This window comes from Bos taurus, chromosome 12 (assembly GCF_002263795.3).
Source record: "Bos taurus isolate L1 Dominette 01449 registration number 42190680 breed Hereford chromosome 12, ARS-UCD2.0, whole genome shotgun sequence".
Lineage (NCBI taxonomy): Eukaryota > Metazoa > Chordata > Mammalia > Artiodactyla > Bovidae > Bos > Bos taurus.
The window spans coordinates 29544968-29570241 of NC_037339.1; the positions used below are offsets into that span (position 1 = coordinate 29544968).

The following is a 25274-nucleotide window of genomic DNA, read 5'->3' on the forward strand; positions in this document are numbered from 1 at the left end:
GGCCCCACATCTGCAGGCAGTGATGGCGCTGTCCCGGCCCCCACCCCACCCCACCCCACCCCCCGTCTTCTCTCCACCAAGGAGTCAGTCTGTGCAGCGGGGCCCTCGCAAAAAAAGCCTTTCACCACGAGGCCTCGGATCCTGGTGCGCAGCTCAGTCCTCACACCTGCCGCGAGGGATGTGCCCCTTAGATTCATTTTGGAAAGCTGCCTACCTCGCTCAAATCTTTACCAGGACATTTTGCTGACAGTCTCCTAGTATTCTTGTCTCTAGATTCTGTCTATTCCAGCGTGTTAGTCGCTTAGTCATGTCCGACTCTTTGCGACCCCCTATACTGGCGCCCACCATGCTCCTCTGTCCTTGGGATTCCCCAGGCGAGAATACTGGAGTGAGTTGCCATGCCCTTCTCCAGGGGATCTTCCCAACCCAGGGATCGAACCCAGGTCTTCTGCATTGCAGACAGATTTTTTTTTTTTTTTTACCATCCGAGTTAACAGGGAAGTCCAGTAGATGTCTGTTCCCTAACACATTTGCTAAAATAATCACTTTAAGGAGACTAAGATCTTTAGAGTCGTTTATCATATCGGTCTCCTATATCAAGACATTTGCTCAAAATCTGTAGTTCTCAGCCTACTACTCAGCACCTTTCCCTAAATAAACTAACAGCAAAAATCTCAGATTTGGGAACCAGTTGGTTCCTCACTAGAGGAAAAAAATAAAGAGCTCTGCATCCCCGAGTTGATCTTAGTTATTTTGTTTAGCCCATACTGACTTGTGCCATTTAACTATGACTTCACCTTTTTTTTTTTTAACAGATACAGAACTGTATCTGTTCTTCTTCAGTGAGTTTTGGCAGTTTGTGTCTTCCAAGGAATTGCTCCATTTCATGTAAGTTTTTGAATTTATGTGATTAGAGTTATTCACAGTTTCCCTTGTAATATTTTAATGTGTGTTGGGTCTGTAATGGTAACATTCTCTCACTCCTGATATAGTAATATGTTTCTGCTCTCATTTTCTTGATCAGTCTGTTTAGAAGTTTAGCAATTTTAGTGAGCTTTTCTCAGAATCAGCTTCTGGTTTTATTGATTTCACCATTGTTTTGCTATTTTCAATTTTACCTTTCTGCTATTTTCAATGTTATGGTTTTCTGCTCTTACCTTTGTTGTTCAGTCGATAAGTTGTATCCGACTCTTTGTGACCCCATGGACTGCAGCACACCAGGCTTCCCTGTCCTTCACTATCTCCCGGAGTTTGCCCAAACTCATGTCTGTTGAGTCAGTGATGCCATCCAACCATCTCATCCTCTGTCGTTGCCTTCTCCCCCTGACCTCAATCTTCTCCAGCATCAGTCTTTTCCAGTGAGTCAGCTCGTTGCATCAGGTGACCAAAGTATTGGAGCTTCAGTTTCAACATCAGTCCTTCCGATGAATATTCAGGGTTGATTTCCTTATAGACTGATTCGATCTCCTTGCTCTCCATGGGACTCTCAAGAGTCCCTTGCTCTTATCTTTATTTATTTCTTATAAGTTTGGTTTTTTCTGCTCTTCCTTTCTAATTCCCTGAGATGGAATCAGTATTCATTTGAGGCCTCTTTTTTCCTAATACATGCATTTAATGGCATGTTTTCTTCTAAGCACTACTTTAAGCTTTATGTCGCAAATTTGGTATGTTTTATTTTCATTTTCAGTCAATTTAAAATCTTTTCAAATTTCCTTTGATACTTGCTCTTTGACCCATGGATTATTTAGAAATATTTAATTTCTAAGGATTTGGAGATTTCCCAGAAATTTTTCTGTTGTTGATTTCTAGATTAATTCCTGTATGGTCAGAGAATACACTTTGTATGGTTTCCATACTGAATCTTTTAAAACTACGTTAGGGTTGTTTTATGACCCAGCATGTGGTCTGTCCTGCCAAGTGTTCCCGGTGCACTTGAAAAGAATGTGTATTCAGCTGTTCTTCAGTGGAGTGATATTGTTTGGTACTTCTGTGGTCTTGCTGATTTTTTTGTGTCCTTGTTCTATTGCTCAAAGAGGAAACTGAAAGCCTCCAACTATGACTGTGCATTTATTTCTCCCTGCCATTCTTCCAGTTGTATCTTAATGTTTTTTTGGTTTTGATTTTTCTGTGTGTGCATACATATTAAAGATGATATGTCTTCTCAGTGCATTCACCTTGTCACTATGTAATGAGGCCTCTTTGTTCTTGTAATTTTCCTTGTTCAAATCCACTTTGCCTTGTACGAATAGATATAACCCAGTTTCCTTTTGGTAAGTGTTTGCTTAGTACACATTTTCCCATCCTTTTACTTTTAACCTATCTGTGTTAGGATATTTCAAGTGAGTCTCTTGACCACATATGTCTGAGTCTGAGGCTTTTTATGTTGTTGTTCAATTTAACGATCACTATCTTTTATTTGGTATGCTTAGAGCATTTATATTTAATAGAATTGTTGCTAAGGTGGTCTTTTGGTCTACCATTGTTTTGAGGTGACATGGCACACAGAAATAACCCAGTTATTAGCAGGGTTGAGCACCATTACCCGGGGCGAAGGAAACAGTGGTTCTGCCCGCTAGCATCACTCTCATGTCAGTCATGGTGGTTTAGTCACTAAGTTGTGTCCGACTCTTGTGACCCCATGGACTGTAGCCCGCCAGGCTCCTCTGTCCATGGGATTCTCCAGGCAGGAATACTGGAGTGAGTTGCCATTTCCTTCTCCACGTGTCGGTCATGCTCCTGTATAATTGGTGGGCCTTGTGGGGACCTCCTATGTCTGTTTCACCTCCAGTTTCTGTTGATGAGGCAGGGTGAGTCAGCAGAAGGGAGGGTCTGTGGTCACATACTTTGATCCAACCACACAGACAGGTGCTGGCCTACATTGTCAGGGCATAAATGATGGAATCTCAGTCTATTTCCCCATCTCTTTCTTATCTTTTAATGATTCTTTATTTTTTTTAATTAGGGAAGCAAGAGAACTGGTGTGTGTTCCTCCTTGGCAGTTTTCTATGTAAATTGATTTAAGTATCTCAGTTTGCCAGGTATTGGATCCTTAAACAAGATATTTTATTTTTCTGGGTCTTACTTAGTTTCTTTAGCTAAATGATAGAAATAAGTATATTTATTGCAATTCAACTAGACTTGATAACATCTACAATTACTGCATGTTAACACACTTTTAAGAAGAGATTTGTTTATTTAATAAGCTCTGATGATACTGTTTGCCAGCCATTATTCTAGCAATGTACAAATATGAATTCATTTAATTTTAATAACAATATGATGTGGGTATTATTTTCCTCATTTTTAAAGGTGGAGTAATTTACCCAATGTTACAAAGCCATAAAGGGCAGAGCTGAGGCCAGGGTCTGTGTTCTTAACTGCCATGCACACTGCCTTATATTTGGAATTAGATGTCAAGCTTTAACAGAAAAAGAAATTAATGTCCCTCACTAAAAAGGACAGTCATTTGTATTGAAGCAGCAGCTTGCATTGTGCTAAGTCACTTCAGTCGTGTCCGACTCTTTGTGACCCCCATCGACTGTAGCCCGCCAGGCTTCTCTGTCCATGGGGTTTTCCAGGCAAGAATACTGGAGTGGGTTGCCATTTCCTCCTCCAGGGATCTTCCCAACCCAGGGACTGAACCATCGTCTCTTAGTTTTCCTGCATTGGCAGGCAGAACCTAGCACCACCTGCATTATCCAACATTAAATAATACTCATGCCTAGTGATTTTTACTCTCTATGTAGCACACAGTATGCAGACACACGTATTGACTGCTGACTTGACACACAATTACTGATCTGTTTGCCAAACTGACAAAACACAGAGAGCAAGTAATGGTCAACCATTTACATTTGGCCTGTGAATATCTAATATGCTTGAGCAAGGTGGAGAGGATTCCCCTTTCTAAATGTCCTTTCCCTCATCCATTTACTAAATCGTCCCTCAGACATTCTGCAAGAGGTCAGTAAGTTTTCTCTGACTTTATCTCATTAAAAATATCATTTCCTGTAGTTCCGAAATCATTTTTCTCTTTTAGTCTTTATGAATCTTTAACTCCTGTTTGTTCGGTGAACTCTCTACTCCAGGTTATACATGCTGTCAGCTCAGGGGTGGCAGATGGGTTTTATCTGGAGGGTCAACTCTGGACAGCTGTGTCTCCCTTGGAGCAATGGATAAAAGAGCTCTGAGCTGGCTCCTGGTTTAATGGAGCATCTTCTGCAGGGGGCCAGGGGAGGCATGGCCACACGGTGACACTTGTTTCCATCCTGTGGCCCAGATTCTTACTCACTACTCTGCTCTAACCATCAGAGTACAATAATAATCATGAGGGATTCAGACCCCGTTGTTAGCGGATCTTCAGATGCGGAGAAACACGTCTTCACATTTTTAAACTGAAATCCAGCAAAGATAAGAGCCATTAGTGTCAATTTTTGCCTGTCATTCTTAAAAGTCAAACAGGATTCTGCTGCTACTGCTGCTGCTGCTAAGTCGCTTCAGTCGTGTCCGACTCTGTGCGATCCCATAGACAGCAGCCCACCAGGCTCCCCCGTCCCTGGGATTCTCCAGGCAAGAACACTGGAGTGGGTTGCCGTTTCCTTCTCCAATGCATGAAAGTGAAGAGTGAAAGTGAAGTCGCTCAGCCGTGTCCGACTCTTAGCGACCCCATGGACTGCAGCCCACCAGGCTCCTCTGTCCATGGGATTTTCCAGGCCAGAGTACTGGAGTGGGGTGCCATTGCCTTCTCCAAAACAGGATTCTACTCCTTATATTTTATCAGCTGCCAGTGACTGGCCTCTGAAACAAGAGATTCTGAAACAAAGGTCATTAGTGGTCCCTTTGCTCAAAGTTAAGAGGCTGGAGATGATGCAGGTCAAATCAAGGGTTGCAGGGATAGCTGGGAACTAGTGTGGTCTGGGAGTTTAAAATCAGGATCCTAGTCTTTGGTGCACATGGGTTTATCTGTCTATAAAATGTCACGTATTTCTCAAAGATGAGTCATTGGAAATAAGATTCTGTATTTATAGGCTAAATATGGGGAATGTGTGAAATATTAGAATTCTTTTTCCTAAAAGTGACTTAGACAAAGTCAAGTTTTAATGAAGTAAATGACAGTACTAAAAAAGTAATTTATTTGAATTCCTTTAGAGGTACTCAACTTTCTTCCACCAAATGGCCTGCTCCCCGGAAATTTAAGGAGATGGTATATGTGTGAGGAAAATGAAAATCAACAAAAGCTTGGTGGAAGATTGAAGAAACTAAGACAAAGTCAGCCCCTGCTGTGTACATAGAAGTTTGAGGCCCGGTGGGTGGTGATTATTTTGGAATGTGTGCGTGCATGCTAAGTCACTTCAGTTGTGTCCAACTCTTTGCGACCCTATGGACTGTAGCCCACCAGGCTCCTATGTCCAAGGGATTGTCTAGGCAAGAATACTGGAGTGGGTTTACCATGCCCTCCTCATGGAATCTTCCTGACCCAGGGATCTAACCCTCACCTCCTGCATTGCAGGTGTATTCTTTACCCACTGAACCATGTGGGAAGACCTGTCATCTTGGAATACTGCCCCAATTCATGTGCCCTCTGACTCTTTTTCCTCCCTACAAAGGCACAGGAGAGCATGCTCATTCTTTCTGTCTCAGAGACCTGTGGCAGCATCAGATATTCCACTGGTGCTTAAGTTTCTTCTCCCATCCTTGTGGTGTCTGTCACAAGGATTTCAGGCACATAAATATGGTTGACCAGCCTGAGACATCCAGGGAAACCCATGAAAGAAAAAGAAATCACCAAGTGTATAAAAATGTTTCTGCCATTTCAACTTCAAAACATTAGAGACTTTTGGAATTTAAAGTAGCCCAATGACTTGAAGTATCTATTAGATTTTTTTTTAATAAACACATACATGAAACTGGATCTTTTATATCTCAGGGGGAAAAAAAGAGTGGATAGAGAACTGTGTCATTTCACAAAGTCACTTTGACTCTCCTCTTTGAAAAGGATGACATTCAATAGGCTCTAAAAGCCTCACATTAGTCACTACTTTCTGAGCTGCTGTTGAATGTGGTCTCTGATTATGGTGTTTCTGGATAGACTCCCATTATTAACAGCTGCCTAGCCGTCCATTGAAATGACAAAGGGAGGGCCACATAGTGGGAGAGATGACACTTAGTGCAGCACAGACGGGAGAGGTGACAAAAAAAAAAAAACCCTCCTCCAGTCAGCTGCAAAGATGCCTCTACACCTGGGAGCAGACAGAGAGCTTTCAAGTTGAAGCACAGGATTATCTTTGGAACTCCGGGGATCAGAATGGAATGGTGACACTTTGGCACCAGATGAATCAAAGTGATTTTAAATTAGTATTAGAAACCTGAGAGTGTAACGCCTGCAATACAATTTGCTACAATAATGCTCCTTCTTATTCATGGATTAAGCTATCGTCTTTATGAAGGTCTGTGGGCATCGCATTCATTGCTACCTCTTTAATTGCAGTCAAACCTAGATTATACTAATGTAAAGTTAAGATGGATGACAGACAACTGTAGGTTAACCTCCCTGGGATTTTTTTTTTTTTAATACCTATGATTCTTGCTTTCACGGAGATCAGATTTTCTAAGAGCAAAGTTTGAGAAAGAGAAATGTGAAAACCGCTTCTTTGACACAAGTCTTTTAAGACTCCATTCCTAATTAATATGAGCAATAGTGAGTTGAATTGAGAAGTAAATGCAGCATGCTTTCTATGTGTTTTATGACCCCCCAAAAAAGCATTTTTAATACATGAAAGTATCAAGCAGCAGGCCTGTGTGTTTTCTTACTAACTTTTTAGTTTTTGAAATAACTAAGCTTACAATAAGTTGCAAAAATAGAGTTGAATAGAGTTCTGTGAACCCTCTTTCCCCAGTGATGTTACCTTTCATAACTGTAGTGCAACATCAAACTCAGCCCTAACTGGATTAGAGACGTTACTCAGTTTTCCCCAGTTATTACATGAAGCCAGGTGTGTGCATGCAATGCAGGAGGCACTGGAGACCCGAGTTCAATCCCTGGGTGGGGAAGATCCCCTGAAGGAGGAAAAGGCAACCCACTCCAGTGTTCTTGCCTGGATAATCCCATGGACAAAGGAGCCTGGCAGGCTGTGGTCCTTAGGGTTGCAGAGTTGGACACGACTGAAGCGACTGAGTATGCATAAGTGTGCATGTAACTTACGTGGTTTTATGGGCAAGTTCTGCCTGGTGGCTGAGGCGGTAGTAAAGAATCTGCCTGCAATGCAGGAGACCTGGCTTCAATTCCTGGGTCAGGAAGATCCCCAGGAGAAGGGAACTGCAACCCACTCCAGTATCCTTGCCTAGAGAATCCAGTGGACAGAGGAGCCTGGTGGGCTACAATCCATGGGGTCACAAAGAATCGCATATGAATGAGTGACTAACACTTTCACTTTTATGGGCACTTTGTACCACACTTTTGAGAAACAGATTATTTCAATCATATGTTAGAGTGGACCACAGGCAGTGTCAACATTTGTTCAGTTGAAAATTGACTATGAGTTATATATTTGTGTTTTTTTTTGATAAATTCTAATATTTATTAAATTATAAAGTCTGTAATCAAAAAAAAAAATGTGGATCAAGAGAAACCTCTTAACTACAAGGACTAGACAGCAAAGCCTATGAGAACGCCATGAAGTGTGTTACAAACAAGATTCTGAAACATAAGTTATAAGCTGTTTCCTTTACATTTCCATTTCAGTAACTTTACTATTAAGTAGTTGTTATTTTAAAACCCCAAATTCACATTTGTTCTCACGTTATTTAAGCTTTCTGTTCATAATGATACCAGACATCTTGTAGGTGCCAAATTTTGGTAATGGTTTTACGTCAATCCATGCAGAAAAATATGAACCAATGAAATAGTCAGATGAGGACCATTAATGCACAAATATACACACGCTGGCCAAAAGAACTGAAGGTATTTTAAAAAACTATAAAATAAACAGACCTCAAGAAAACTGCGTTATTACTAAACAGCTCTCAACTATTAACACCCAAGTTCTTTATATTAAATAAATTTCTCAACAGAGATGTGTTAGACATATTAATTACAAGTCTATCCTTCCCATACCCCTTCCCACCCCAACTCCCAAAATGCACTACTTGGGATGAGTATAATATTACATGGGCAAAAATTTACAGATAACCATTTTCATCTTGAGCATGGATCTGAAAACTTTTATTTAAACTTCCATTACTGTGCACTGTCCATCAGGCCTTCGAGATCTGACACTCACTGTTCCACCCGCTGCCACTGATCGATCAGATACTGTCTGACTTGGATTAGGAACCAAAAGTCTCTGTTGGGTCAAGGAGTGTTGTGCAACAAGCGCAGATACATCCTCACTATCACTACTGGCATCGGATTCGGTTTCTTCAATCGAAGTGTCTGGTGCTGGTACCCTGCCTGAAGATGGTGATTCATGCTCCTCTTCTCCTTCCCCTCTATGACTCCTTTCCGCTATGCTGTCTCCACCAAGTTGTAAATGTGCAAAAGAGTCTTCCAGAGAAGTGCCTGCATCAGGGGATGGTGTGGCGGGGCTTGTTAGCTGACCGTCTACTGACGTCAGGGGCCTCACAGAAGACGACTGAACAGAAGCTCCGCTCTGAGCTGGTACACTGTCCGCTCCGTCAGCAGAGCTCTCTCTCGCCAGATTTACAGTATTAGCATCACAGTCCAGCCTAAGTCCAGCTACTCCCTTCTTTGGTATATCTATTATATCCCGCTTGATCTTCCTGCGACGTCCATGTTCGTTTCTCCTATACTGTACCATATTTTCAAGATCGGCAACCTATATATTTGATATAAATATAATTCCGTTTTTGCTATTGAAAATTTATAACAGTAGTGTGTCTTTTAATTTTGTTGGGTTCTTGAGTTTATTTTTATTTTTCCACAGACGTAAACAATATATAATGTCTTTGAAAGACATGCAAATCTATCTTTTATATAGATAGCATATTCAAAAGCAGAGACATTACTTTGCCAACAAAGGTTCCTCTAGTCAAGGCTATGGTTTTTCTTGTGGTCATGTATGGATGTGAGAGTTGGACTGTGAAGAAGGCTGAGCACTGAAGAATTGATGCTTTTGAACTGTGGTGTTGGAGAAGACTCTTGAGAGTCCCTTGGACTGCAAGGAGATCCAACCAGTGCATTCTGAAGGAGATCAGCCCTGGGATTTCTTTGGAAGGAATGATGCTAAAGCTGAAACTCCAGTACTTTGGCCACCTCATGTGACGAGTTGACTCATTGGAAAAGACTCTGATGCTGGGAGAGATTGGGAGCAGGAGGAGAAGGGGACGACAGAGGATGAGATGGCTGGATGGCATCACCGACTCGATGGACGTGAGTCTGGGTGAACTCTGGGAGTTGGTGATGGACAGGGAGGCCTGGCGTGCTGCGATTCACGGGGTCGCAAAGAGTCGGACACAGCTGAGCGACTGAACTGAACTGACCTGAAACTGAAGTTTCATTCAGCTGAAGCAGGCAGAAGTTTCATCTGGCCTGGAGAAAAGTTCTGTTAGTGAAAGGATTATTCAAGGATAGTTCAAAGATCTCCTTTTGTAGTTTTGTAGTGTAGTCTCAAGTCAGGTATCTGAATCCTTCAGCACTGTTTTTCTTTCTCAAGATGACTTTGGCTGTTCAGGGTCTTTGTGTTTTCATACAAATTTAAAATTTTTAAATTCTAGTTCTGTGAAAAATGCCATTGGTAATTTAATAGGAATTACATTGAATCTGTAGATTGCTTTGGGTAATGTAGTCGTTTTGACAGTATTGATTATTTCAATACAAGAACATGGTATATCTCTCCATCTGTGTATATCATCTTTGATTTCTTTCATCAGCAGCTTATAGTTTCCTGAGTTCAGGTCTTTTGCCTCCTTAGGTTTATTCCTAGGTATTTTATTCTTTTTGATGTGCTGGTAAATGAGATTATTTATTTAATTTCTCTTTCTAATCTTTTGTTGTTAATGTATAGAAATGCAAGTGATTTCTGTGTATTCATTTTGTATCCTGCAACTTAACCAAATCAGTTGATGAGCTCTAGTAGTTTTCTGATAGCATCTTTAGAATTTTCCATGGATAGTATCATATCATCTGCAAACAATGACAGTTTTACTTCTTTTTCATCTCTTTTTCTTCTGATTGCCGTGTCTAGGACTTTTGAAACTGTGTTGAGTAAAAGTGGCAAGAGTGGACATCCTTGGCTTGTTCCTGATCTTAGAGGGAATGGTTTCATTTTTTTTTTAACAGTATGATACTGGCACAAAAACAGAAATATAGATCAATGGAACAGGATAGACAGTCCAGAGATAAATCTGTGCACCTGTGATCAACTAATCTATTGCAAAGGCAGTAATACACAGTGGAGAAAAGACAGTTTCTTCAATAAGTGATGCTGGAAAACCTGGACAGATATATGTAAAAAAAAATGAAATTAGAATATTCCCTACCATCATACACAAAAATAAGCTAAAAATGAATTAAAGACCGAAATAAAGACCAGATACTGTAAAACTCTTAAAAGAAAACATAGGCAGAACACTCTCTGATATAAACTGAAGCAAGATCTTTTTTGATCCACCTCCTAATGAACATAAAAGCAAAAATAAGCAAATGGGACCTAACTAAAATGTAAAAGCTTTTGTACAGCAAAAGAAACCATAAACAAAGTGAAAAAACCACCCACAGACTGGGAGAAAATATTTGCAAACAAAACAACTGGCAAGGGATTAATCACCAAAATATACAGAAAGCTCATTAGCTTAATATAAAAAAAGCCAAACAGCCCAATCAAAAAATGAGCAGATCTAAATAGACATTTCCTCAAAGAAGATATACAGAAGGCCAAAAAGCACATGAAAAAAAGCTCCACCTCACTAATTTTTCAGTTCAGTTCAGTCACTCAGTCGTGTCCAACTCTTTGCGACCCCAATTGTTAGAGCAATTCAAATTAAAACTACAATGAAGTTATCACCTCACACAGGTCAGAATAGCCATAATCCAAAAATCTACAAACAGTAAATGCTGGAGAGAGTGCGGAGCAAATGTAGGTGCATTCCCACCTACGCTGTTGGTGGGAATGTAAATTGGTACAACCATTATAGAGAACAGTGTGGAGGTTCCTTAAAAATCTAAATATAGAACCATCATATGATCCAGCAATCCCACTCCTAGGCATATATCTGAAGAAAACCTTTCAGAAAGATACATGCACCCCAGTGTTCACTGCAGCATTGTTTATAGTAAACAGCACATGAAAGCAACCTAAATATTCATCTACAGTGGAACAGATAAAGATGTCATACATATATACAATGTTATACTGCTGCTGCTGCTAAGGTGCTTCAGTCGTGTCCGACTGTGTGACCCCATAGACAGCAGCCCACCAGGCTCCCCCATCCCTGGGATTCTTCAGGCAAGAACACTGGAGTGGGTTGTCATTTCCTTCTCCAATGCATGAAAGTGAAAAGTGAAAGTGAAGTCGCTCAGTTGTGTCCGACCCTCAGCGACCCCATGGACTGCAGCCCACCAGGCTCCTCCGTCCATGGGATTCTCCAGGCAGGAGTACTGGAGTGGGGTGCCATTGCAGAATGAATTAATGCCATTTGCAGCAACATGGATGAACCTAGAGGTTATCATACTAAGTGAAGTCAGACGAAGAAAATTATATGATATCACTTATATGTGGAATCTAATAAAAAAGATAAAATGCAGTTATTTACAAACAGAAATGACTCAGAGATCTTGAAGTCAAACTTATGGTTATCAAAGGGAAATGTGGGAGGGAAGTGAAAAGTTAGGAGTTTAACACCACTATATATACACACCACTATATATAAAATACATAACTAACAAGGACCTACTGTGCAGCACAAAGAACTCTACTTAATATTCTGTAATAGCTCATCTCACATGCTAGTAAAGTAATGCTCAAAATTCTCCAAGCCAGGCTTCAGCAATATGTGAACCGTGAACTTCCTGATGTTCAAGCTGGTTTTAGAAAAGGCAGAGGAACCAGAGATCAAATTGCCAACATCTGCTGGATCATAGAAAAAGCAAGAGAGTTCCAGAAAAACATCTATTTCTGCTTTATTGACTATGCCAAAGCCTTTGACTATGTGGATCACAATAAAACTGTGGAAAATTCTTCAAGAGATGGGAACACCAGACCACCTGATCTGCCTCTTGAGAAATCTGTATGCAGGTCAGGAAGCAACAGTTAGAACTGGACATGGAACAACAGACTGGTTCCAAATAGGAAAAGGAGTTCGTCAAGGCTGTATATTGTCACCCTCTTTATTTAACTTATATGCAGAGTACATCATGAGAAACGCTGGACTGAAAGAAACACAAACTGGAATCAAGATTGCCAGGAGAAATATCAATAACCTAAGATATGCAGATGACACCACTCTTGTGGCAGAAAGTGAAGAGGAACTCAAAAGCCTCTTGATGAAAGTGAAAGTGGAGCGTGAAAAAGTTGGCTTAAAGCTCAACATTCAGAAAACGAAGATCATGGCATCCGGTCCCACCACTTCATGGGAAATAGATGGGGAAACAGTGGAAACAGTGGGTGACTTTTTTTTTCTGGGCTCCAAAACCACTACAGATGGTGCCTGCAGCCGTGAAATTAAAAGACGCTTACTCCTTGGAAGGAAAGTTACGACCAACCTAGATAGCATATTCAAAAGCAGAGACATTACTTTGCCAACAAAGGTTCATCTAGTCAAGGCTATGGTTTTTCCTGTGGTCATGTATGGATGTGAGAGTTGGACTGTGAAGAAAGCTGAGCGCCGAAGAATTGATGCTTTTGAACTGTGGTGTTGGAGAAGACTCTTGAGAGTCCCTTGAACTGCAAGGAGATCCAACCAGTCCGTTCTGAAGGAGCTCAACCCTGGGATTTCTTTGGAAGGAATGATGCTAAAGCTGAAACTCCAGTACTTTGGCCACCTCATGCGAAGAGTTGACTCATTGGAAAAGACTCTGATGCTGGGAGGGATTGGGAGCAGGAGGAGAAGGGGACGACAGAGGATGAGATGGCTGGATGGCATCACTGACTCGATGGACGTGAGTCTGAGTGAACTCTGGGAGTTGGTGATGTACAGGGAGGCCTGGCGTGCTGCGATTCACGGGGTCACAAAGAGTCGGACACAACTGAGTGACTGATCTGATCTGAATAACCAATATGGGAAAGGAATCTCAAGAAGAATGGATATATGTATATGTATAACTGATTCACTTAGCTGTATATTTGAAACTAACACAACATTTGAATCAGCTATACTTCCATAAAGTTATTTTTAAAAATTTCATTCTGGGAATATGATTTTCAAAACTGAATCACAAAAGAGATCTAAATTTGTTGTAAATCACCCATAAACAAAAATTCTATCCTACAAGCAATAATTCAGACATTTGTTGCAAACTTAAGCAGTGTCCAATACAAGACATCAACACTTGGCTACAATAAACAAGGTAAAAAAATTGGACAGATGGGCACAATGATTGATGGGAGATCAAAGACTGAGACTTATTTTGGAGAGGATCAAAGCCTATGAAAAAGAAAATAGAAATTGCATGACAATAAAAAGACTATCTGGACAGGGTCTGGATGTTGTTAAAGCACATGAATATGCATATACTGAGACTAGAGAAGATTCTGATGATGGTTTTTGTAGTCTGTTCAACCCAAGTGAAACAGCTACCAGCATTATCATTTGCATGTACCAGGCTCACTGGAACTTTCTCCAGTGGACTACCTTCATGTTCCTCATTTGGATGCCAAAAATCAAAAGCTCTTTCAATAAAGTTACAGTAAACTGGAGAGCCACTACAGTTTATACTGTCTAAAACTACCTTGTGCTTAGTTGTTCAGTCATGTCTGACTCTTTGTGACTCCATGGATTGTAGTGCACCAGGCTCAGAGCTCTGTCCATGGAATTCTCCAGGCAAGAAAACTGGAGTGGGTTGCCATTTCCTTCTCCAAAACTATCGTATTTTAAATATAATATTTAATATGCTGGTTAAGAAAACTTCAGTGCTTGTGGCACATATTGGTAGACTGGAACTTTTTTCCTGAAACTCCAGAATTTTCATTATTGTCTACAAGGACAGCAATTTCATATTATATAAACTGTTCCAGAAAACAGAAAACTAGGGGAATGTCATTCAACTTGTCTCTAAGAGCCAGAGAACTATGACACCAAAGTCAGACAAGTACTGTATAATAAATTACAATTATGGAATGACATCACTCATTTATCTACATGGAAAAAAAATCTTAGACATGATGATAAGAGTATACTAGATCCAGTAATATGAAAAATAAATACTACATTCTGACCAAGTAGGGGTTATTCTACAGATACAGGAATGGTTACCATTTAAAAAAAAAAAGAAGCAAAACTCTAAACATAGTTCATCACATTAACACAGAAAAACTTCACTTAACACTTCAGTAGGGGCACAGAGTACATTTGGTAAAATTCCACACATATTCACAATTAAAGAAAAAAAGAAACTCTTCGTAAATTCAAGGTAAGAAATATAAGGGAATGCTCTTATTATGATTAAGGTTATCCACTCAAAACCTAACCTAATGGCATAAGGGTGAAACATTAAAAGCATTTCTTTGAAAATCAAGAGTAAGAAAATGGTGCCCAATTCCACTATACCCATTCCACTGTTCTCATGATTCTCGCCAGAGCTATAAAACAAGAAGAAGAAACAAAGAATATAAGGGTTAGAAAGGAATTAGAATATGACACACTAGAGTAATTAGAAAATCACACGTTAGAATAATGTCATTATTCACATCAGGTTGTGTACATAAAAACGCCCAACAACCTACAAATTATATTAATCAATAATAGAGGTGACCATGGATGGCAATGGCAACCCACTCCAATACTCTTGCCTGGACAATCCCATGGACGGAGGAGCCTGGTAGGCTGCAGTCCATGGGGTCGCTGAGAGTTGGACACGACTGAGCGACTTCACTTTCACTTTCCACTTTCATGCATTGGAGAAGGAAATGGCAACCCACTCCAGTGTTCTTGCCTGGAGAATCCCAGGGACCGGGGAGCCTGGTAGGGATCGCACAGAGTCTGACACGACTGAAGCGACTTAGCAGCAGCAGCAGCAGAGGTAACCAAGTTTAGAATTAATATTCAAAAGTCAGTTTCACTTCTACACAATTTCTATCACAAGTTAGAAATTATAGTTTTCTCAGGAGAGTGTATGCTTCTCAGTTCGGTCTCATCACAACAAAGATTTGGAGTGACAGACATTAAAGCCCTCAGCGTGTCACAGCTCTCGGGTCTTGGATAGGCCATGTTATAGTTCTCAGGTCTCAGACCATGTTATAGCTCTTAGACAAATCAGTGTTACAGCTCTGTGTTACAGCTCTATTTTATTTAGAAAATAGCAGGAAGACCCATCCTCGAGGCATGAGAGCATGTCAACCCAAAGACGTAAAGAGAGTGGGGGAGCGCGCCAGCATGCAGGAGAGAGAACCCCAGCCCTTTGGCTCCTCTCTGTATATGTTTTTTCTCCCCCTGGGCCTGCCCTACGTAAATTGGGCTAGCCAGGAGTGTTGTTTATTCTACCTGAGGTCCTCACTCCAGTCCTCGGACCTTCCTTTGTTCTATTTTTGTGGGCTTTTCTCTTCCTTGTCTTTTTAGCCACTGCCATTTTGGACTCCTGTTTCCTATTCTAACTACCTAATAGTTTTAAAAGTGAAACCAAATTAATAACAACAAAAAAAGCATACCTAGGAATAAATTTTACAAACTATCAGTTCAGTTCAGTTCAGTCGCCCAGTTGTGTCCGACTCTTTGCAACTCCATGAATCGCAGCACACCAGGTCTCCCTGTCCATCACCAACTCCCAGAGTTCACTCAGACTCACGTCCATTGAGTCAGTGATGCCATCCAGCCATCTCATCCTCTGTCGTCCCCTTCTCCTCCTGCTCCCAATCCCTCCCAGCATCAGAGTCTTTTCCAATGAGTCAACTCTTCACATGAGGTGGCCAAAGTACTGGAGTTTCAGCCTTAGCATCATTCCTCCCAAAGAAATCCCAGGGCTGATCTCCTTCAGAGTGGACTGGTTGGATCTCCTTGCAGTCCAAGGGACTCTCAAGAGTCTTTTCCAACACCACAGTTCAAAAGCATCAATTCTTCGGCGCTCAGCCTTCTTTACAGTCCAACTCTCACATCCATACATGACCACAGGAAAAACCATAGCCTTGACTAGACGGACCTTTGTTGGCAAAGTAATGTCTCTGCTTTTGAATATGCTATCTAGATTGTACTGTATACAGAGACCTTTTCAGAGAATATGTTAAAATGTTATTGAAAGACATTAAAGATTACTTAAATGAAAAGATACTCAATAGAGAGATTCAGTGTTATAAAGATATCAGTACTTTTGTAAAGATTGTAAATTTGTTAATATTGTAAAGATATCAATTTCCACCAGTTTATTTGTACATTATTTGCAATGTTTGCTGAAATCCAAACTGACATTTTGTTGGAGAAATTTGACAATTTATTCTAAAAGAATTAGAATGTAGGGAAAAAAACAGCAAAAGAAAAAAAAAAGTAGCCAGAATATGCTTGAGAAGACTTGACCTACCAGATCTCAAAACTCATTAGGAGTCTATGGTAAAGTAGAACGTTGTTTCACTGGATGCAAGGATGGAGTATCGGTCAGTGGATCTGTGTGGCGCTGATAAGAAGACTCACACCTCCATAGAAAGTTAAGTGGTAAAAGTGACACTTCACATCCACAGGAAAGACAGGCCAGATTGGATTTCTATCTCATACCTTACAAAAAATTGATTCTAGATATTTTAATAGCTTAACTAAAGTTAAAATTCTAGAAGGAAATGAAAGAGCATTTTTACAACCTTTGAGTAGGGAAATTCATCTTAAACAAGACTTAGAGCTCAAACTGCAGAATATTCAAAATTATGTTGTTGAAGTTAAGGGCTTAGGTTAAACAAAAGACATCATAAAGTGAAAGGAGAGGCCCTAAAAGCAGACGATATTTACAACACATAACTGACAAATGATCAGTATTTAAAATTTTATACGAAATTAAAAATCTCCTACAAAAAACAAAAACAAAACATGTTGGGGCTAGGGTGGGAAGGAATGGGCAAAAGATTTGAACAACTAATTTATTTCACTAAAGGGAAAATATTGACATTCACCTTCATTAGGCATCAAGGACCTGCAACTTAAGATCATAATGAAATATTATATACCTGTTAAATGGGTTAAAAATAAATATATAAGACATTTGGTGGTATCAGCTATTGTTGGGATGTGTATTAATGGAAATTTTTGTCCTGCTGATGGGTATAAATTGATTTAACCATCCTGAAAAACAATTTGGCATTGTCTTGTAAAGCTGAACGCCTGAATATTCATGTCACTAACTGGTTGTGAACCCCTGCCCCTGTGTTTGCATGCCTGTTCTCCTTTACTAACAGAACACCCCAAGTTTTAGCTGGACGTATGGACACGGAGCTGGAGAATAGATTCCTTAGTCTCTGCAGACAGGTGTGGCTAAAAGACTCAGTTCTGACAACAGGATGTGAGGGGCAATTTGAGCAGCTTCCAAGCCATGTCTTTAAAAGACTCCAGAGTCTCTGCCTTGTCCCAGTGGCTGGGACACAGAACAACTGGACAGCAGCTTTGACTCAGTGAAGGAAGCTCCGTGTTGAGAGGAGCAGAGCCAATGCCCTAGCCAGAGGCATGGAAAGAATGGAACCAGAGAAGCCCAGACAGTTTAGAGATTGCTAAAAAAATTTTTATTAATGATCCACCAGTTCCACTTCTGAGTATTTATATGTGAAGAAAACAAAGATACCAACTCAAAAAGATAGATGTACCCCTATGTTCATTGCAGCATTATTTATGATAGCCAAGATATGGAAATGACCTAAGTGTCTATTGTAGGTGAATGAATGAAGAAGTTACACACACACAATGGAATATTACTCAGCTGTAAAGAGGAAAGAAGTCTTGCTATTTGTGACCCCATTGATGGACCTTGAAGGCATTTTGTTAAGTGAAATAAGTCAGACAAAGACAAATATGTGGAGCCTAAAATAGCAGCAATAGCAATGAAACCACCCCCCCCCCACCCCCACAAAGCAGAGACTAGATTGGTGGTTGCCAAAGGCGAAGGGTGGGCAAAATATGTGAAGGAGGTCAAAAGGCACAGATCTTCAGTTATACGATGAGTAAGTTAAGGGACGGTAACGTGCAGCATGCTAACTCTAGTTAATAATAATGTGGTGGTTTAGTCACTAAGCTGTTTTCAACTCTTGTGACCCCATGAACTGTAGCCTGCCAGGCTCCTCTACCCATGGGATTCTCCAGACAAGAATACTGGAGTGGGTTGCCATTTCCTTCTCCATAGTAATAATAAGGTATTGCATATTTAAAAGTTGCCAAGAGAGTAAATTTAACAAGTTCTCATCATACAAGGTATTTGTAACTCTGTATAGTGACAGGTGTTGTGATAATGCCACAATATATACAAATATCAAATCATTATATTGCAATCTGAAACTAATATAATGTTATATGTAATTATACATACATACATTAAAGCTCAAACTATCAAATGTCACCCAAATGAAATCGATAATTCAAATAGCCTTGTAACTAAATAAAGAAGTTGAACTCATAAAAATTTTAACTCCCCAAAAAGAAAATCTCCAGGCCTTGATGATTTCATGGCAGAATTCAACCAAATGCATGAAGAATTAACACCAACTCTATACAATCTTTTCTAGAAAACAGAACATAAATAAACATTTTCCAACTCATATTATGATGCTGGTATTAACCTGATACCAAAACTAATACAAAAAGAAAACTGCACATCAGTGTCCCTCATAAAAAGATAAAATCGCATGCTTTTCCTGCCCTTATGCAGGTGTATCAGAACTCTGAGCCCTTTGCGGTCCTTGTTGATGTTCTGATCCCTGCCCAGTCAACTTTCCCCTTTGCTCACAACCTCTCCCTGCTGGCCCTGTGTCACCCCATGCAGAAATGATCCTCATTAGCCCAACAGTGCTGCCCACCTTGGGCGTGTCAACTCTGGGAACCTAGACTAAAGGTCTAGCCAATCCAAGTGTGGCAGAGAGAATTTCCTGGCATTCCTTAACTCGGTATTTTATGTGAAAATAGCAAAACAACATACTGGGTATGACTGAACACAATACTTGGAAATGAAAATTATATGAGGTTTGTTACATGCATGGAAAAGGGCATTTTTTTTTAATCCAAGACCAGAGCTGAGGAGCTTAGAACTCATGACCGTTGACCCAGAGGTCAGCTATGATGCTCCAGGCAGACTCCCCTCTTAACTGCCATAGAACTTTGGAAGGTTCTTAACTGCCACTCAGACCAGTGTGCAGTCATTCCTCTTGATGCGCCTGATGGAGCAGGAGCTCTATAGGAGCTGGAGAGCGATATATATTCAAATATTTCAGCTTGGACTGGGTGTCCCCAAAAGAAATCAGACTGCAGGGAAAAACTGCAGGAGTCCTGCGAGGAAATCCCTGTGAATACAGACAGGGCAGGGAGAGCCTGCACCTGCCTGAGCCAATTTGTCTCCCCACCTACCCTTCCCCAGGAGCAAAGTGGGCTCCAGAGACAGGAGGGCTGTGGTCCAGGGGAACGCGAGTGGAGTGGAGTGGTGACCCAGCGGGGCTGGGCGGCAGTGTGGGCAGCTGGGCCTGTTCAGGGGTGGGGGGGTCTCTAAAAAGTATGGGGGCTTTTCTGAAGCAAACCCCCATGACTCCTTCCAGGTACTTCTGGAAGAAAAGTGAACTTAACCTTCCTGGAAGTAGGGATATTCAGATTACAAATGAAAGTGCCCTGTAAAGTCCTGCGAAACAGTTTGGAAGAAGGCTCCTGAAGGGGGAAAAACAGGATTTCTGCTGGGAAAAGAAGTGGGAGCCCGGAGCAGGGAGCGTGGCAGGGTCACCACAAATGCGGAGTGGGTGCCCTGGGCCACAGGTGAAGTTGGCTCTGAACTTAAGAAGGATTGAATGAGGGGTTGTGGGTATGAACCTGGAATTCTTCCCCACTGGGAATGGGTGGTGACTCTTAGCCCGAATGGACAAGGGCATCATCCCGGTCCTGTCTGCATCCTCTTCCCCGTGTGTGCGTCCTCTCCACCAGCTGTCTCCTTCGTCCTTATTTCTGAATCCTGGTCTTGGCTCATACAGGTGCTCACAGCACAGCTCCTGTGTGTGATGTCCCGTCCCAACTATTTCCTGGCCTCTGCCTCCCCACACTGGGCCCTGCGAGGTTGCTGTTGCCTCTCCAGCCCAAGCCTGCTGTGCCTATTTCTGTGTTCTCTTTGGCAATTGCTTTCTCTTTGGTACCCAGCCACTTCCTCCATGCCACAGTAATGTGATCCAAACGCAGCTCAGGAGCTGATCTTCAGCTCAAAAGAATCCCCATCAGACAAAAAATGGGGATAGAGTTTAATGTACTTAACATGAAAAGTCAGTTCCTGCTTGAAAGTGGAGGTGAAAAGTGTCCGCACGAAGCCAAAGCATGGACAACAATCCCTTCCTACACAGCCAAAGGCCATGAAGCCTCTTCCTTAGCCTTCCAGCCCTATCCCCTTGCCGCAATAGCTGATGGCAAGTGTATTTTGCCAATTTTGTGCCTGTAATTAATGCAAAGCTCCACGGAGCAGGTCCTCAGACCTAACTGCCTGCCTCTGGTTGTTCTGCTTCTTTGTTTCTTAACTTGCCACCCAGTACCCTGATAACCTAACCTGTGGGTAACCTGCTCACCTACCGGGCCTGGACTCCTGCTCCCAGTCCCTGTGGTCCCCTTTAGAGGGTTCACAGGAAGAGAAGGATCTGGAAAGTGTAGCTGAGACGTTGAACTCCAAAATTGAGTTGAAAGTGTGGAAAATAAAAATGGGAGATTCACATCGGATAAGGACCCTTGATGTTTAAGGAAAGCACACAAGAGCTTCCGGTTCTTATTCTGCCCGATTGAGTGAACTTGAGCGGGTCACTGACTTTCCAATCTTGACTCTATCCAAATTTCAGGGAGGCTGGGCAGACCTGGAGAGGGTGATTCCTGGGAACTTTGTGGGTCTGGGGATCCAGCGGTGGGGACAGGCAGCTGCAGCTGAGATGGCTCAGCTGTTTTATGTCACCTGCCATGTGTGTGTGGCCTGTCAAAGCTGTTGTTGCTGTGTTTTTCTGTGTCTCCTGACTCCCAAAGCTCATTAAGCTGCTTGCTCCCGAGACTCAGGGACCACCAGAGAAAGAATCCTGAGATTCCTTTACGCAGCACAGGACAGACACTTCTCCATCTGGTTCTTTTACTAGCATGTTGGACAGCTTTGAAGGAAGAGCTTCCTAGCTCTAAGAAAGACATTAGCGTCTGGTGTAAGAGCATCCTCATTTTTGTCATCTTCTTTTTTCATTTTTAACTTAAAAGTCATTTTTAATTAAAAAAAAAAAAAAAAACATGTATGAAGTGAATGCCACCCTCTCACTGAAAGCCCTAGATGACATCCCATTGCTGATATGTTAGATCAGGCTCCTGGGCAGGAAACACGGTTTATCACAGTACAGCCCAAGCCTTCCTTCCCAGTGTGATCTCCTGTCCTGCTCCCTGTCTGGTCACTCTTGCTCCTACAGAGAGAAACCCTAGACGGACTGTACTAACTGCTCTCGGGCCTCTGTGTTTTGGCTTGGGTTGCTGTTTTCTCTTCTGTCGTCTGCCTCCGAAGCCTTCCTCTGTAACTCCATCATCTGTTTCCTCCCCACCTCTTTGACCTTTGAAAGGCACCTGTCTGCCTGCTCCATGCTCCAAAAGTCTGCTTTGCTTTTCATTTGCAAACAGTCTTACTGCTTAATATGTGTCTCATCTCCCCAGCTGTTAAAAACTTCTAGGGAAGTTTTAGAGATGGTCCTTACATATGTTTTAAACTTCCCATGTTACTGACACAGTGCATGCATGTAGCTGTTCAATAAATGTTGGATTAAAATACAGGAAAAGCAAACCAACCCACCAATATGGAGGTGTTCCAGCCTTGAGTTTTCTTTCTAAAACTGCCACATCCCTCCTAACTGCCTCCAGTGTTCAGGTCAGAGGATCAACATTGATGGTGCTATTGCATGTCCAGCTCTCAGAGGCAGGAAATCACTGAAGCCAGGCTTCCAGGCACTAACCAAGGAGAGCAGACACCTTCCAGTCAAGACTGTCAGGATGCCCGGGTCTGGCACTTTGAGGTTAGACTAAGACGTCAGAAAAGGGAAAAATGAGTTTGCCTGAAGCTGTGCCTGCAGAGAATCTATCCAGTTAGAATCTATCTAGTTAATCTTATTTGAAGCAGACTGACTGTATTATTCAAAGTTTAAATTGGAGTTTTGGAGAAAATTGACAAAGTAGATAGCTCAAGACAGCTTTTATTTTTCTGGATGTCTTTTAAGTGATAGATTGTCTTGGAAGTCTTGGTTTATCTCCCTTCTCAAAGGAAAGCCAACTGAATTTCCTCTCCCATGATTTCCTTCAGGAATAAGAGAGATTTATTATGGTAATTGAAAAATTGAAAGCAGAATGATTTTTAAAACATTAAGGAAGCTAGAGACAGCATTTTTAATCATTCTTATCAGCTATTCCTAGAACATATCTCATAATTATTTACATAACATAGATAATAGTGTGAATCAGAACACACTGTGCCCTCAAGTTTAAGGGGGGGAAAAACTGAAATGAATGCTATATTTTTCTTGACCAAAGAAAAACCTTCAATCCCAAGCTCCAAAATTCTACAAACTCATTAACTTTTGCTAGGATAACCTTCAGTCATTTTCTTTCCCAACATTCTTCGATCTTTCAGGATAGGATAAAAAAAAAAAATCAAGCTACCTAGTTAGGATAAGTTCCTCCTATTAAGAAAAACAGGTTTTTTTTTCCAGCAAAAATAAGCCATGAATTCAACCATGTATCAAGATCTAGAGATTATGAAGATTCCTAGGTCTTGGGCTATTATTTGTTTCCCAGAAATATCAAGAGACACAAAAATTCATTATCCCTAACAAAGAAAACCTATTTGATCCAAAAGTGCTTTGAAAGGTTAGTAATATACATGACCATCACATCCTAAATCTCTTCTACTTTAGACAGATGCTAGACAGTGTTGCAGAAATTGCCCGAGACACAGGGATTTTGATCCCATAGTCAAGTTCCATTGGATAAAATTTGTCACCAAATTTATCAAAAATTACAATTTGTCATTTCCATCTGATATTTCACTTTATTATATGATTTCAGATTTTGGTATAGGATTTCAGAAACGTGGACATGGAAGGATAGTATATGTTCTCATTTTTACCTGTAATGCCTTCCTGACTGCTCTTCCCTCTCATCTCTTCTCCTTAATGCAGGCACAGTCTCTAAAATGCATGTCCAATCCTTGTCACTTCCCTATTTAAAGTCCCTCAGAGGTCCTCCATTGCTCTTAGGATGAAGTCCAAATTCCTTATCTTGGCTTACAGATCCCGCTTGGATGGCCCTGGCTCCTCCTTCCCATTTCCTGTCTTTCCCACCTCTCACCCCTGCTGTCACCAACTCATCTCTTTTTTCCAGCCATGCCCTCATCTCCGTGTCTTCAGCATTCCATTCCCTCCTGCTCCTGCCGTTTCTCTGCCGCTCCTTTACTTTAGACTTGACTTCATATGCACATTTGCCCAAACACACCTGAATGCATTGATGGTGGGAAGAATAAGACTTACTAGCTCTTAACTGCTACACACTGCAGTTCTGTAGTGACTTTCCAGGCCAACATCGAACTTGCCATTCTAAACACTGTCGTATTTCTGTCTTGATTACCCACCCCCACCCAAGTCAGTTTGAAGGTTTGACGTGTTGTGAACCAAGTTCTGTCTCCAGTGGAAAGCAGCTCCTGATGCCTTCTGTGGTACACTGACGAGATGGGATGTGATTGCTCCATCTGTCTTTGATTTGGCTTGGTCTTAACTTTGTAAAAGGTTAGAAATATTAACAAGATACTTTTAATTCATCAAAAAGGTAATTTAATTTTCTCATTTGCCAAATTAACAAGAAGACAATCGAGGGGGAATAATGAATGCAATTCACCTGATTCATTTTGAATAGTTTTCCCAGTTCCCGTAGATTTTTAGAAAATCTATCATAGTGCTTTCTGTACTTTCATAGGAAAGTAGTTTTGCATCTGGACACAATACCTCTTCTCTCTGCCTCTAAACTTTTGCTTTTCAGCTGTTGAAATTCAGGACCAGATATAGTAAGAATTCAGAATTTTTGCTGGTTATTGGTTATTGCCAAAATACCTTTGTTAATCGGAATTCTTCAATTTTCCCTTTTAATGCCAAGAAACACAGCCTTGTATAACTCAACTTTAATTCATAACACTTTTACTAAACATTTGCTACAGTTCAAGGATTTGCTTCTTGAAAGGGCCTATATGTATATGGACCTGCCTGAGTGATGATTAGGTGTGCCTGGGGTGAGGAGGGACAAATACTGTAACATGGATACTCAGATGTCTCTGGGTCAGCGGGCGAGCCTGGCAAGCCTCCTCCACTCCATGTAACACGGGCGTCTCTCGCTGGTGTTTACTACCCAGGGCTGCGTAGTTGTGCCCAGATAGCTGATGTTGTCTGTAGAGCAGTGCGTTTACAGACATACTGCAGACCACCAGGATGGGTCATGAACAGAAGGATATGTCATACTGAGGTCTCAGGATTACTTCCTGAAGAATCCCTCAAAGCCCCATTTGTATAAGCAAGGTTCTGATCCAGCTATAGGTTGTTACCCAGGGTCCCCAGCTCCAGGGGCCCAAGAACTCCTGCAGCTGAGTGGTTGCTGAGGGCTATGCACTGGGCCAGGGGCTGGGGTGGCCCTTGATAAGATCACCCACCACTGCCACCCCACCCAGAAAACCCCACGTCCAAATGTTAGGGACTGGGCCTGGTGCCTCCCACTGCTCTGGCCATCCACAGAGGTGCTTTGTTGATACTAAATGGGAGAATGAAGGGGAAACTTTTCACAATGAACAGTCTTATCCTGAGATAAACTTTGTTCTTGAGACCAAAGTCAAAAATAAGATTAAACCTAACTCAAGAATTAGTACTCTAAGGGCCAGGAGCACAAATCCTTGCTGGACATAGTACCTGAATCTAGGC

At 41.4% G+C, this 25274-nt stretch overlaps 1 protein-coding gene across 1 annotated transcript; it reads right to left on the reverse strand.

The window, feature by feature from the left end:
- Positions 1-7554: 7554 nt before the first annotated feature.
- LOC788183 (E3 ubiquitin-protein ligase RNF146-B) lies at positions 7555-21911 on the reverse strand. Its single transcript, XM_059892350.1, has 2 exons — positions 21768-21911; positions 7555-8834 (listed from the first exon to the last, which is right to left on the reverse strand). The coding sequence occupies exons 1-2, from the start codon at positions 21909-21911 to the stop codon at positions 8226-8228; spliced, it is 753 nt and encodes a 250-aa protein (XP_059748333.1). The 3' UTR covers positions 7555-8225.
- Positions 21912-25274: the final 3363 nt, after the last annotated feature.

Excerpts from the sequence above, each read along its gene's own strand:
- LOC788183 (XM_059892350.1), bottom strand. The coding sequence starts at position 21,911 with ATGGAGCAGGCAGACAGGTGCCTTTCAAAGGTCAAAGAGGTGGGGAGG. Across the intron at positions 8,835-21,767 it reads CAGAGGCCCGAGAGCAGTTA|GTTGCCGATCTTGAAAATAT; the intron begins GTACAGTCCGTC and ends TCAAATATATAG.